The sequence below is a fragment of the Sphaerodactylus townsendi genome, linkage group LG09 (assembly GCF_021028975.2).
Source record: "Sphaerodactylus townsendi isolate TG3544 linkage group LG09, MPM_Stown_v2.3, whole genome shotgun sequence".
NCBI lineage: Eukaryota > Metazoa > Chordata > Lepidosauria > Squamata > Sphaerodactylidae > Sphaerodactylus > Sphaerodactylus townsendi.
In genome coordinates this window covers 82703803-82717684 of record NC_059433.1, presented here as the reverse complement: position 1 = coordinate 82717684, position 13882 = coordinate 82703803, and the positions used below count along the sequence as shown (strand labels likewise).

Here is a 13882-nt window from a genome sequence, read left to right as displayed (position 1 = left end):
GAAAACAATACAGGGAAAATGGCTCAGATGAGTCAGAGCCAGGGACAGTCCAGTTTTCGATTAAATTTTAGGTCCAGTTGATGAATTTACAACTCAGGGTATTCCAATTCAGAGTAAGGTTTGATGGTTCTCCAGTAGTGGGTCAGAATAATTTGGTTCTCCAGTAGTGGGTCAGAATAATTTGATACCAAATTATGTAGGGTGGTGAGAACCACAAAGGATTGCGAGGAGCTCCAAGCGGACCTTGATAAATTAGGTGAGTGGGCTAAGAAATGGCAAATGCAGTTCAATGTAGCAAAATGTAAAGTGATGCACATAGGGGCAAAAAATCCAAACTTCACATACACGCTACAGGGGTCAGTGCTATCAGTCACAGACCAGGAAAGGGATTTGGGCATCTTAGTTGATAGTTCCATGGGAATGTCAACTCAATGTATGGCAGCTGTGAAAAAGGCAAACTCTATGCTGAGGATAATTAGGAAAGGAATTGAGAATAAAACTGCAAAGATTGTCATGCCCTTATATAAAGCCGTGGTGCGACCGCACTTGGAGTACTGTGTTCAGTTCTGGTCACCACATCTCAAAAAGGATATTGAAGAGACTGAAAAAGTGCAGAGAAGGGCAACGAGGATGATTGAGGGACTGGAGCACCTTCCTTATGAGGAAAGGCTGCAGCGTTTGGGACTCTTTAGTTTGGAGAGGAGACGTTTGAGGGGGGACATGATTGAAGTCTATAAAATTATGCATGGGGTAGAAAATGTTGACAGAGAGAAATTTTTCTCTCTTTCTTACAATACTAGAACCAGGGGGCATTCATTGAAAATGCTGGGGGGAAGAATTAGAACTAATAAAAGGAAACACTTCTTCACGCAACGTGTGATTGGTGTTTGGAATATGCTGCCACAGGAGGTGGTGATGGCCACTAACCTGGATAGCTTTAAAAGGGGCTTGGACAGATTTATGGAGGAGAAGTTGATTTATGGCTACCAATCTTGATCCTCTTTGATCTGAGATTGCAAATGCCTTAACAGTCCAGGTGCTCGGGAGCAACAGCCGCAGAAGGCCATTGCTTTCACATCCTACATGTGAACTCCCAAAGGCACCTGGTGGACCACTGCGAGTAGCAGAGAGCTGGACTAGATGGACTCTGGTCTGATCCAGCTGGCTTGTTCTTATGTTCTTATGTTCTTAGAATGGGTGGTGATTAAATCAACTAGGGAAGAAAGGAATCAGGAAAGCTGATTGTATTTAGGCTGAGTAGTGCTTGGATATCGTTTGTGGATTAGAGAAGAGGTATGACTTTTCAAGGCTTTGTCATCCAGGTGGTATCAGTCGAACCTGTAGAAAAGTCATTGCTCACTACTATAGTTGATTAGGGCGTGGGGTAGAGAGGAATGTTGCAAGCAGAGGCCTTTCTTTTGGTATCGAAGTCCAGAATTAAGATTTGGCATCCATCTCAGTCTAAACTGTCTATGACACCAATAGAGGAGTGACTGGTAGGGCACTGATCAGAAACAGGACCTTCTGTCTAGCCATGGGCTTGCATGCTAACAGTACAGCATCTGCTATGCATGCAGAAGATCTCAGGTTCGATCCTTAGCACCTTCAGCTAAAAAGACCCGGCAGTGAATGATGTCAAAGATCCTGGAGAGCCACTGCTGGTCAGAGTAGACCATAATGACATAGGTAGATGGATGACCCAATTCAGAATAACACAGCATCATGGGCTAGTTTTAAATAATTCAGCTGGATATAATTGGGAAGACAGTGGATTGGATCCCAACTACAATTTCTGTGTGTACAAGGAAGGGTTAGATTTCACCAACAACCTCCCCCCCCCCATGCCATAGGAGACATCTGACCCCCTTCTCCCAAGCTATTGCTGTGCAAGTCCCCTTCCCCTACAAACAGAATTCCAAGGGATTGTTGAGGGAGTAATCAGCAAAAATTGTCTTCCCTCCTATGTGGAAATTTTAGGTGGCATATAAGCTACAGTAGCAGTGAACAGAGCTTCCTTAACTGCTGTAACTAACAAATTACAGGCTATGAAATGTGCTTCATGGCATGCTCTCTCTGAAGCAGCGGGTTTGCTGCAAGTGACACTCAAAATACGTCCCTTCTCTAAGCTCATCAGTATATAGGATTACCCTATACTATGTCCACACAGCAGGCAACCTCCCAATCCAACCCCAACTCTGGATTGATGGAACAGCAGAGGCAAAAGGGGAAGGAATGACAGAGCAAACACTATGACATCCTATACCCAGAAGTGATGTCATAGTGTGCATGACACTCAAAAATTCTGCTAATCTTTTATGGTAAAGACCACAAAGACTGTAGGAATTCCTGAAGTGTCATTGACTCTGCAAGATCACTTCTGGGAACTCCACTGGATGTATCGCCACAGTAGCCATGTTGTTTCCTTCTACCAGGCTCTGCCACTGAAATAATCCCAGGGATCACTACCAAACGTCCAGCAATCCTCTCAGTACACAATGGAGGACGATCTCTATTTGAGCAGGAAAGAAGATTGCAAAGAGTGATCCCTTCATGGCCTTCAGATGTCTGTTATTCCAGACTCTTCTATGTTTTCTGCTGATGCTGTCTTAATACATGCTAAGTCATATGGGCAGGGAAGAAATTTTGTAATAAAAGGTTGCTGGTATGAAGACCATTGTTTGCAGCCTTGACAAAAGATCCTTCCTTTGAAATGTAATGGGAATTACTCCCAAGAGTACACAGTACAGGTGCCACAGTTAGCTCTCATATGAATACATGTAGCCCAAACCCTACTTGTCTAGAAATTTACCTCACCATTCCACAGAAACTTTGCTCCTGCTGTCTACTGAGCAATGCATTAGGTTTAATGGGGATGCTCCACAATGAGTAAGTTACAGATTACGCCCTTAAGCAACTTTTCCTTTTCCCACCTTACTAAATCAAAATGAAAATATTCTAGGTAATATGTCTAGAACACACATTCGACATAAAAATGGAGCTCTCCCAGGGAGGTCAGTTTTCATTCTAAGCACCAAAGCACCAACACCACAAGGCTCTATTCATGAAGAATTAAACAAGCATGAAAAGACACGGATGGGCAAGTTCTAACAGGCATGAAGCAGTCGTTTAGCATTAAAACCATTTTTATATACTAGAAAGACCAAGCTTATTTCATATTTGAAGGGATCTCTCTCTCCGTCTCCCTCTCCCTATATATATTTGTTCTGTAACTGCTGAGCACACTTTGCCAGTTCAGAAAGAACCTCCATGCCTGCTAACTGATTTCTGAGAAAGTTCCAAGGGCTAGAACAGTGCTGCCAGGTGAATCAGCCAAATTCTTGAGATCTTCACCAGAGGCCTTTCAGAGATCATAGAATCATAGGGTTGGAAGAGACCCCAAGGGCCATCAAGTCCAACTCACTGCAATGCAGGAACACACAATCAAAGCACTGCTGACAGATGGCCATCGAGCCTCTCTTTAAAAACCTCCAAAGGAGACTCGATCACACTCCAAGGTAGTGCATTCCACTGTCAAACAGCCCCTACTGTCAGGAAGTTTTTCCTGATGTTTAGGTGGAATCTCTTTTCCTTCACTTGAACCCATTACTCCTGGTCCCGGTCTCTGGAGCAGCAGAAAACAAGCTTGCTCCCTCACCAACATGAGATTGGTGCGACAGGGATGAAATGGGAGACACACAAATTTCCTATCCCATCCTGTTGAATATCCTCAGTTGGTGTTTCCCTTTTTTTCCATTTCAGGTACCAGGCGAACCCATTTTATTTTCCCAGGCTCCTGACAACATTTCGTATCATTTTGCTCTGTTGCTCTTTTTTGCGGCTATGGCATAGTAAGTCCTGCTCTACTATTTGGCTGTGACTACTGAAAATTTAAGATTGCTAAAATTTTATGATTTGATGTTTGATTTCGTTATGTTGTTCCTGAGCTGGCATGATTACCTTGGTTGCAATTATGAGCCTCTGAAATTACATCAATTCTGGAGGAAGCTATTTAAAGTGGGAAAGCTAATTAAAATGCTGTTTTACCTCTATTTATCCAGTCTAAATTTCCTCCTGCCGAAGCAGCTTTAACCAAGCAACATGTAGTTTACCCTACGTTGCAAGTTTAATCATGCAGTGCTATTCGCCATCGTAAGCACAGACGCACAACAAGTTTTAAGGATATGAAGAAAAACGAAGTCCCTATCTCATACAGTTCCATCTAGAAAGGGAGGATTATTCAAGAAATCGTACGCAGCCAGAACGATATTTGCTAAAATCCTGTCTTGGGCATAATCAATGTGCAGCATATTTTGCTTATGTTCAAAAACTGTATTTTAATACCCATTAGTCAAGGGAAATGGTAGATTTGGTTGCCATTCTAGACTGGATGCAACTCCACAGAGGGCTCCTCCTATGCCAGGAATTTTATTTAATTTAGAAAGTGATATTATGGAGCATCTGAGATCACATAAGAGACACAACAGAAGGCCAGAGAGGTTCTAACTGCCAGTACCCCACAGTGCGTGCCTGATTATTTGCAGATGGGATGTGGGCCGGGCGGGGGAGGGGGGAAGAATTGTTACAGGAATTTTAATCCTGCATTTTGGCTTTACACAGTCAGCATCACATATAACCTCAGCTCTATGCACGGATTATCCATTAACATCCTAGTGGGCATTTCGTTAAATTAGCTGAATAAGCTGCATTTTCCACAGACCGCAATAAAAGCCCAAGAGTGACAGCACAGACTAACTTTCAATAAGTCAACTGTCAACACCGATTCTATTTAGCCAGTAGCTGAATGTCCGACAGGGAGTTAAGCGGGACTTGGTCTCTTTGGGGCAAGCTGGTTGTCCCGCAAGGACAACCGTTGCTCTAAGATCAACTGGAGAGCATGAGCTCAATTAAAAGCAGCTTATGGGCTGGGGAGTTGAGCGGGAGGGGGGATAATTCACACAACGTGAGTGAGATCTCTATTCATTTCAGTTTTCCTGCTACACAGTCCTTAAGCTGTCTTGCAAAAAGCAGAAAACATTACTATCACCCTTCGCTGTCTAGCCCGGCTTCTAAAGTAGTTCCACATTTAATTAAAGACACACTATAGCTTTTGTCAGCACAGATAGTTTGGTCAGTCACCGGAGAGAGAGAGAGAGAAAAGACTGATGTCATTTTAGCCACACACCATAAAATAAAATTCTGAAACCATCTGTTGGGAAGTAGAGAGCTAGAAGGGAGGGGGAAGAGTGGAAGAAAATGAGAACTTGTAGGAGAAATGTCTACACAAATACCTCTGTTCCTAAAGCAAATCTTACTCGGGATTTGTAGCTTTGTCTATCACTAAGCAATATTAATGCAACACCTGAAAAGCTCTGCTTTTTTATTTATATTTATACTATGCTTAATTGCTCACAGACCACTTTGCAAAATGTAGGCGTAAATATGAAGGGGCAGAAAAAGCGAATTACGGAAAAGACGACCATTGTTATTTAGATGAGAGGAGAAAAGCATTTCTATAAATTGTTACAGAAGATGTGGGCAAATTATGGTCTGTGGGGGCTTCTCATCTCAAGAAACTCACGAACTTCTCAGAACTCTCTGCCTCCTGGACTTCAGCATCAACTAGACAGCTGATAGAGATAAAACTTTTAACCATTCAAGGGCTATTAATAATAGTTTAAAACCCACATCAGATTTTCCATCTAGAGCCTACCACCAGAACTGCAAACAGAAAGAGCCAGCATCCCAACTTAGACATCTCAGAGGTTGAGAAGAGACCATGGCAGAAAAATCCCTGCCATTCTCTTTGCTACAGGATTCTCAAAAACAGGTGAGAAGGTGCACAAAGAATACAACAAAATGTATGCTTACCTCTAATGAGGTCTATAACACCTTAAAAGTTAAACTCCTTGATTGGGAATTCCAATCATTGATAAATGCAGTCAAAAGGACCTGTTCACCCCTAACTTTAGCAATCCCGCCCCCTCCCCCCACTCAAGGCCAAATAGCTGATTATCTACCTTGGTTAATCCAACACATAGATGAGTCCTGGCCCTCGCCAGGTTCAACAATCTTGATAAAGTGCAAAGATTATGCTCCTGCAACCAAAATCACAGCCCATTCCCTCTTTCACTGCCCGAAAACCAAGGGAGTCAGAGCCAGATATGCAAATTCCATCCCATTACTCGCTATGGCCCTCGCAGACTCGGTTGCTATTCCATACCTTTTCAACAATTCTGATTCTACATTTACTGAGATTGTTGCAAATTTTCTTATTGAAATAACTGACAGAAAATGATTCACCAAACCCGCTTGTATCTGTATGGATGGAACGAATGTATACAACCCTTTTTTCCTTTTATTATTTCTATTAGTATTTTAACATCTTATTTTAATATTCTGACATGCCAATAAAGGCTTCGAATTAGAGGCAACAAAACATTGTTCTCTACACTTCCGCTGATGTAGGAAAATTCCATTTGATCCACAATCTACAGTTTTTGTAGACTGAATCACACCATGAAGCGAGATGGCAACAATAGTAACACAATAACTGATAGGCATGTCAATATTAAACCAAAATCTCATCTCATCACGGTTTTGTTTACAATGCAAATGGGGTTCACAAGCGATCTCTGATGCCATTCTCCAAGCCTTTCAGGCAAGATTTGCTTGAACAACAGGTGTAGGCCTTGCTCAGATGCTGGACAACCATCCACATGGAAACCCCTATGGAGGGCGTAAATATATCTGACCCAACAGAACCACACCTGACTGACATCATTTACCAGCATATATAGCTATATGTCTGGGTTTCCCAGGAGAATTCATATACTTTTGTTGCCTCCTCCTGTATTCTTTTTAAGGAACACACTATACTTCGGTAGCAGCCGTCACCTCAGCAATTCAGGACTTCTTTCATGAAGTCATCACCAAAGGATCACTTGGAATGGTGGGATTTTGAGCACTAGGATAAAGGGTTGGATCCAATCAACTTTCTACCAATGAAAGACAGGGTAATGTGGTGGTACCCCAGCCCCTTTCCCACTATAGCCTTCTGACTCCCATGGGTTTTTATCCACAAGGATCCATGGCTCCTGGCATTACTTCTAAGGGTTATATAGTGTTGTGGAGATAAGGGTCGAGTGCAGCAGCATCAAAATCCAACATAAGTATCCTTTCCATGCATCTAGAGACACAACCGTTCAAGTTAATGTAAGAGCCTCGCTGGATAAGACTAGTGGTCCTATCTTGTCCAGACTCCTGTTTCACACAGCGGCCAGCAGATGCCCTAGAGCAGGGGTCTGCAACCTGCAGCTCTCCAGATGTTTAATCCCATCAGCTCCTGCCAGCATGGCCAATTGGGAATTGTAGTCCATGAACATCTAGAGCCGCAGGTTGCAGACCCCTGCCCTAGAGGTCCAATGAGCAAAACCTAGAGGTTCCTCCTGGTGTTGTCTCCTGGTGTTGTCTCCTGGGATTCAGAGGCTTACTACCTCTTGATGTGGAGGTTTGAGTCACCGTGGCTAGAAGCCACTAACAAACCTCTCCTCCACGAATCTTTTTAATCCCCACTATGTGGCCTCACCCTCAAAGCCACAGAGAGAAACCTATCCCTGCCACCAAATCAAAGGCTTAACCAAAATCCTATCTTCAGGCATCAACATTCTACGGAGAGTGACGTGCGTAATCCAAATTCAGCCCCGCTTCCTTGGCCAATTTTCACACTACCAACAAGGAAAGAAACCAAGTACTCTTTCTTACCCAAAGAATACATTAAAAAAAAGCAATGACAAAGTTCTTACACAAAAATAAATAGCCACTTAGAGGACACACATCACAAATGAGAGGTTTCACAAGTAAAGCTAAGGTATACCAGAATGAAATGGTTCAAAAAGATGTGCATAAGCAAAAAGAGACTGTGGGCTATACTCTGTACACAGGATGTAGCATCTGGCAGCTGAAGGTGCTTTCCTTGCACTCACCACATTATTTTCTGCCTCGCATATGCACTCCATATTATGTCTAAAAACTGTACACTTCTTTCAGATTTATCTAATTCTGCTCCTACTGCACTGTTTAGTAGAGGTGTCATCCTACAGATTTCATCAACTGACACTGGGTAATCCACCTTGAGTTTCCTTGAGATAAGCAGGCTATAAATACAGTTTAAAATAAATAAATAAATAAGATGGGAAGAAAGAGGAGATGCATCAAGTCAATCCTCACAGGCAGGAAAAGAATCAATATGGAAATAACAATTAGGAAATGTAGAATAGCTAGAGGTGCAGTCATACCTGGCCTCTTAAGAGCATTCCTCCAAAAAGCATAGCATGAACCAATCACCTCACTAACTAGATGAGACATTTACAGGAAGAAGGTATTATCCTAGCATCATTAGTGCCAGTTACTTCACTGCAGTGTTGTGGAGTTACGCCAGCTGTGGCAGAGACTCCAAAGGATCACCCAGAAATCAACATCCTATCGGAAGGCAGGATCCTATAAAAATCAGCCACACCTACACAGCACCACACTCAGTAAGGGCAAGCTGGATGGGTGAATGTGCAAGGGAAGAACAGGAAGCATTCCCACTTCCTGCTTTCACACTTAATTGCAGCATATCAAATGGAAGCTTGTGACATATTTCCTGAGAAAAGATGCATGTGTTCCCAATGTGAGGACAGCTCATGCAAGCCCTTACTCCCGGACACAAATATAAATAACCAGCCTTCCTTTTCATACCACACACCCCCATGCAATTAGTGAAACTTCTTTGTTCAAAGGAAACAATAAAGTGGGTTCCTGGAAAATCTAAGTATCATTTATTTAATATCTCTTCACTTGGTCACCTGGGGTGAGTTCAGAATTACATACTTCTAGGTGACCAGCTGGAAAAACCATTGTGAACTGAAACAACTGCTTTCATTTTTGTTAATCCTCACTTGGGCTGTTGAAATACCAACCCAAAGACAGTCACATGGACAGGCAAACTAGTACATATATATGGAAGTTGGATGAAGCTTTTATTTTTATTTATTTTATTTTGCAAAAATGCTTCGGTAAAGTAAACCTGGCAGTTCAAGTGAGCAAGCCAAGCTATGATTGAAAGAAAGAAAGAAAGAAAGAAAGAAAGAAAGAAAGAAAGAAAGAAAGAAAGAAAGAAAGAAAGAAAGAAAGAAAGAAAGAAAGAAAGAAAGAAAGAAAGAAAGAAAGAAAGAAAGAAAAAGTTTTTTTGAGGAAATCTGGAACTCCTGCCCTGAAATGTACCTGTATGAAAACAGGTATGAAATGTACCTGTATGTCCCAGAAGTGATATCCATGTGGGTTATTAGCACTGGGGTCGCTGCTGATGGGAAGCAGATATTTTCCTGCTTCCCCACAGCATTGTGGTGGATTAATACATTTTCCAGGGCTTCCCCTACTTTCCTCTGATCTTTCTCAAACTTGCTTGACGGCAATGTTTTGTGATAAATCACAATAAATCCTGGTTGGCTGTGGTGTGGGTGGGAAAATTCAGAGAGCCTATTACATACATTGTTGTATCCACTGAACAATATTCACTGTATCAGCACCTGCAATAGGCAAGAAAGAAATCACACAAGCCAAGCCTCCTTGTCAAAACCACTTTAAACCATGACATTTTCTCCAGAGTCAACTCTGTTAATGAGACCCATCAGATCCCACACTGCCTCCAGCTACCTTTAGAGAAACAGAAACTTAGTTAAACTGCAGTTGGTGCCACAAATGTGGGTTTGCCTGCTAGGGGTAAGTGACAAAGCCCTGCTTGCGCACAAACCCCAGTTAACCTCCTCTCTGCCTTCCAACAGCAGGAAAGACATATTGCTCACTGTCTCTAAGGCCAGGACAGCACTTTTGAACAAACTGTTGTTTGAGAATTTAGATGAGTCACACTTAGTACAAACTGCTGTTGGATTGAAATCCAAGTTCTGTACTATCAGCATTCAGAGTTCACCACTAACCAAGGCTTGATCAAGAAGCATTGGTTTTAATGCCTGCATTGCAAAGGGGAGGATATGAAGAGCTTGTTTCTCTCTCTCCAAACTGACCAAGCACGAAGACAATACTTTTAGTCTAGACACTGCAAAAGGGAGAAGAGAAAGAGGTCCTTTCTCTCCTTTCCTCTGCATCCCAAGTCAACAGTTCCGAAGAAAAAGGAATCCTTATCATCCCTCCATACACGTTAGCTGCATCTCAGTCAGTCTGGGCGGCAGCAAAGTTGTCAGAATGGGAGATCAGAAGAATCAACTTCCAGGTGATCAGCCAGGGGGCTCTTTATTCCTTCCCCGCCCACTACCCACCCCCACACATACTTTTTTTGCTGGGTACGGTCAGTGGCAGGATTCAAATAATTTAACAAAAGGTTCCGGTGGTGGGATTCAAATTATTTAACAACTGGTTGTTTACGACCATTTTAACAACCGGTTCTGCCAAAGTGGTGCGAACATGACGAACCCCACCACTGGGTACGGTGCCAAATTTCCCCAGCAGGAAATCAGAAGCTGACTTCCAGCTGATTACTCACCTGAAGGCTCCAAGTTTCCTGCTCCTGGGAATACACACAAACAGGTTGTGAACAGCCCATCAATTCATTGGTTGCTTAATCACCACTGGTGAACAGGAAGTGAGAAGAGGTGGCAGGTGTTTGAGCATCCCCAGTTCAGAGTGGGGAGGGAACAATCAGGAGTAAAAGTGGCCGTGGCTAGCAGCTTAATACTAACCAGTTTAAAAGGGAGGACAACTGGTTTGCAAAATTTAACAGGGAAGTTAAGACTCACAAAAAAAATGGAGTCACAAGTTATCAAGGGAGAGCAATTTTCAGCTGTGGCCATACAACACAGGACATGCAGTCTTATTGCCACTGACCTCCAACAGTGCAATTCTAAGCACCCTTCCTATGTAGCACACCCCAATGAAATCAACAGGTCTTCCCAGTAACCCTGCAAAGGTAGCCAATATACTGAAAGGAGACCTCTTGCAAAAGAGCGGATTTGCCCTGTAGACACTTTGATCTCGATATTTGCAGCATCAGGCCTTCTGCATCTTCCTCTCCCTCGCAGTCAAAAATAAAGACCTTTCTGAATGAGGCTCATTGAAAAACTTGACCTCTGCTATTTCGACTAGTCCAGAGGGACCGGCTGACAGGGAGGCCTGGAACTGTCGACGCGGGGACATCTAGAGCAAACTTATTATCTGTAATTAGCTCAAATTTCCGTTGCTTGGCTAGAGCTGCTCATGCGCTTTCAAGTTCCTGTATACAAACGCCTGCTTCCATTCCTTCATGCAAGTTTACCTGGACCGGCTCTCATCCCCTCCTTTCATTCCCTGCCGAGACTAAAACATAGCTTCAGCTTAAGCACATGGGTCACGGAGGCTAGGCCGTTCTACAACTTTTTAAAGCATCCAGTTTGGAGGCAATTACAGCAGCATGAGACAGTTCAACAAGCAAGAAGACTATTTTCAAGGACAACATGCATCTTTACAGTCATATACCTTGCAGGAACATTTACTCCGGAGTAAGGACTATTGAACTAGGATGTTGTCGGTTTTCCAGTTTGTATGGCTGTGTTCCAGTAGTATTTTCTCCTGCTGTCTCGCCTGCATGCAGGCAAAACGTCAGGAGAAAATATTACTGGAACACGGCCATACAACCCATAAAACCCACAACATCCTAGTGATTCCGGTAGTGAAAGCTTTCAATACACTACTGAACTCATGGGGCTGGCTGTCTGCAAGGGATCCAGCAGCGTTTTTCAGAGAAGTGCCTGGATATGACTTGATGCAGACTGTTTCAGAGGGCAGTTGTCGGTCTGCAGTAGAGCAGCTCCACCTAAGACCAGTAACACCTTAGGGACTAACAGGCGTTTCAGGGCATAAACTTTCAAGTCGAAGTTCCCTTACACAGACACTCTACCTTGAAAACTTACACCAAGAAACTCCTGTGGGTCTCTATAGTGCTACTGGGTTCAAATCTAACCAACTCAATAAGAAGACTGACTACATCTAACGGACTTAATAAGCAGACTAACCGACTAAATCTGACAGACTTAATATGTATTCAGTAACAGGAGCAGAGACTCAAATGGGGACTGCCTAGGAAGGACTTACATTTACAACACCACCCTAAACAGCACTCTGTTTAGGATTGCACTTAGTCAGATACCCCTATTAGGGACAGGACAAGCAACCTGCCAGAGAAAAGAATAGTCCCTTCTCTTTGGTGGAGAAGGAAGAAAATGTTCCAGGGTGATGCTATGAACCTTGTTAACTCCCCCCCCCTCCCCCGTTGAATCCGCATTAAAGCTAAGAACATTACATTCATCGCCACTTGTTCTTCCCAGATTGGCAGGTTCGAGACCCAGGGGGGCAGCCGGGCAGGAAAGGGACAGCCGGGGGAGTCGAGGGTGGCCCGGCGCACTACTGACCTCTCTTGCTGCGCCTCCAGCGTCCGCTTTGGCCGTGACCGTAATCCATGCAGTTGAGGATAATCAAGGCGCAGGAGAAGAGGCGAAACTGCATCCTTCGGATCCGGCCCGGGGGGGCTCGCAGCGGCGGAGGGAAGAGGGGAGCGGGCGTACTGGCGGGGGTGGGGGGTGGGCTACAAATCGGCGGCGGCTCCGCGCAGTATGCGCAGCCCCTCGGGGATCGCCGCTCACGCGCCCCTCCGCGGCTCCCGCAAAGTCCCGGCAACTTTTCGCATCTCCTTCGACCTGGAAGGGGGGGGGGGGAGCGAGCGAGAAATAGAAGCAAAAGCGAATTATTTCCACCCAGGCTGCAACCTCACAAGATCAAGTCGCTTAGAACTTAACGGGGCTTACATGCGAGTAAAGCCGCCGCTGTCACCTCAGCTTGAGGACCCCGAAGGCAACACTGATTCCCCAGGGATGAGGCACAGGATCGGGGAGGGGGGCGCACGTGGGTCCTGACTTTATGTCTACCTACTCCCGAGTAATCCCGCCCGACTCCACCGAGCCAGGGACCGCGCTTCTGCGTTTGCTCAGAAATAAGCCCCGAGGATGGATGAGCTGAGTCCCCAAGGCGTGCGGTGCCTACAATCGCGCGCGGTGACTTCAAGCAGCCTCGCCGTCGACCCACCCGCGGGTCCAGCGGAGCGACTCCAAACGCGCACCTCGCAGCCCGGCCGCGCCGCCTGCAGATAACGGCCCCGCAGGCAGCGCAGCCGAAGAGACACCTCCGAGGGGGCGCAAACGCGGAGCCAAACGCCGCCGCTCTTACCTCGCCCCGGCCGAGCAGCCCCTCTGAGCCGCTCCCCCGTCCGGCAGCCCGTCCGGCGAGCGCCTCGCCTTCCCCTGCCGGAGTGAGCTTGCAAACACGTGGGCCGCCCAGCAAAGTTAGGGGCTGCTGCGAACTCGTTTGCGCCTTTGCGCGCCCTGGCAAGCGGGACCCGACCGACCCCAAGAGCCCCGTCGCCGGCCGAGGGAGTCCCGCGCAGCCTTTCCAGCCACTTCTCTTATACCAGCAAATCCCAGCCCGGCTGCTCCTCCGGGTTATTCCGCAGGCACCTCGGAAGGGCCTGGAGGCGGCGGTAAGTAGGTGGCGCTGTGCGCCGCAGCATTTCGGAGCCCGCCAGACCCGAGGGCCCCGGCTCCAGGGCAGGTTGAAGGAAAGGCTGCTGTACCTTTACGAAGAGCTGCCGCTGTTCAAGGGCTGCAGGGCGGAAGAGGCAGCTTTTCCCGTTGGATTTCTGTCTGTAACCGTGAAATTGCGCGGCCTCAAGTCTCAGCTGCTGCCCCAGATCCTAAATGACACTCTAGCCTAGGGATGGCGCACCTTTTGGGCTCGGTGGTTGCCAAATTCGAAACATGCCCATCGCACACCCACACAACATTCGGAGAATGCCTCATGC

The 13882-nt window shown here is 45.4% G+C and overlaps 1 protein-coding gene across 4 annotated transcripts in view; it reads right to left on the bottom strand.

Moving 5' to 3' along the window:
* RSPO2 (R-spondin 2) overlaps positions 1–13596 on the bottom strand; it is a 126129-nt gene extending 112533 nt beyond the window's left edge. The window contains exons 1-2 of one of the 4 annotated variants that reach the window (XM_048508315.1): positions 13493–13596; positions 12441–12725 (exon numbers count right to left, since the gene is read on the bottom strand). In XM_048508315.1, coding sequence (XP_048364272.1) covers positions 12441–12534 — 94 coding nt within the window. In that variant the 5' untranslated portion in view covers positions 12535–12725; positions 13493–13596. The other 3 variants (XM_048508314.1, XM_048508316.1, XM_048508317.1) reach the window with 3 other exon arrangements.
* Between the last annotated feature and the right edge of the window lie 286 nt (positions 13597–13882).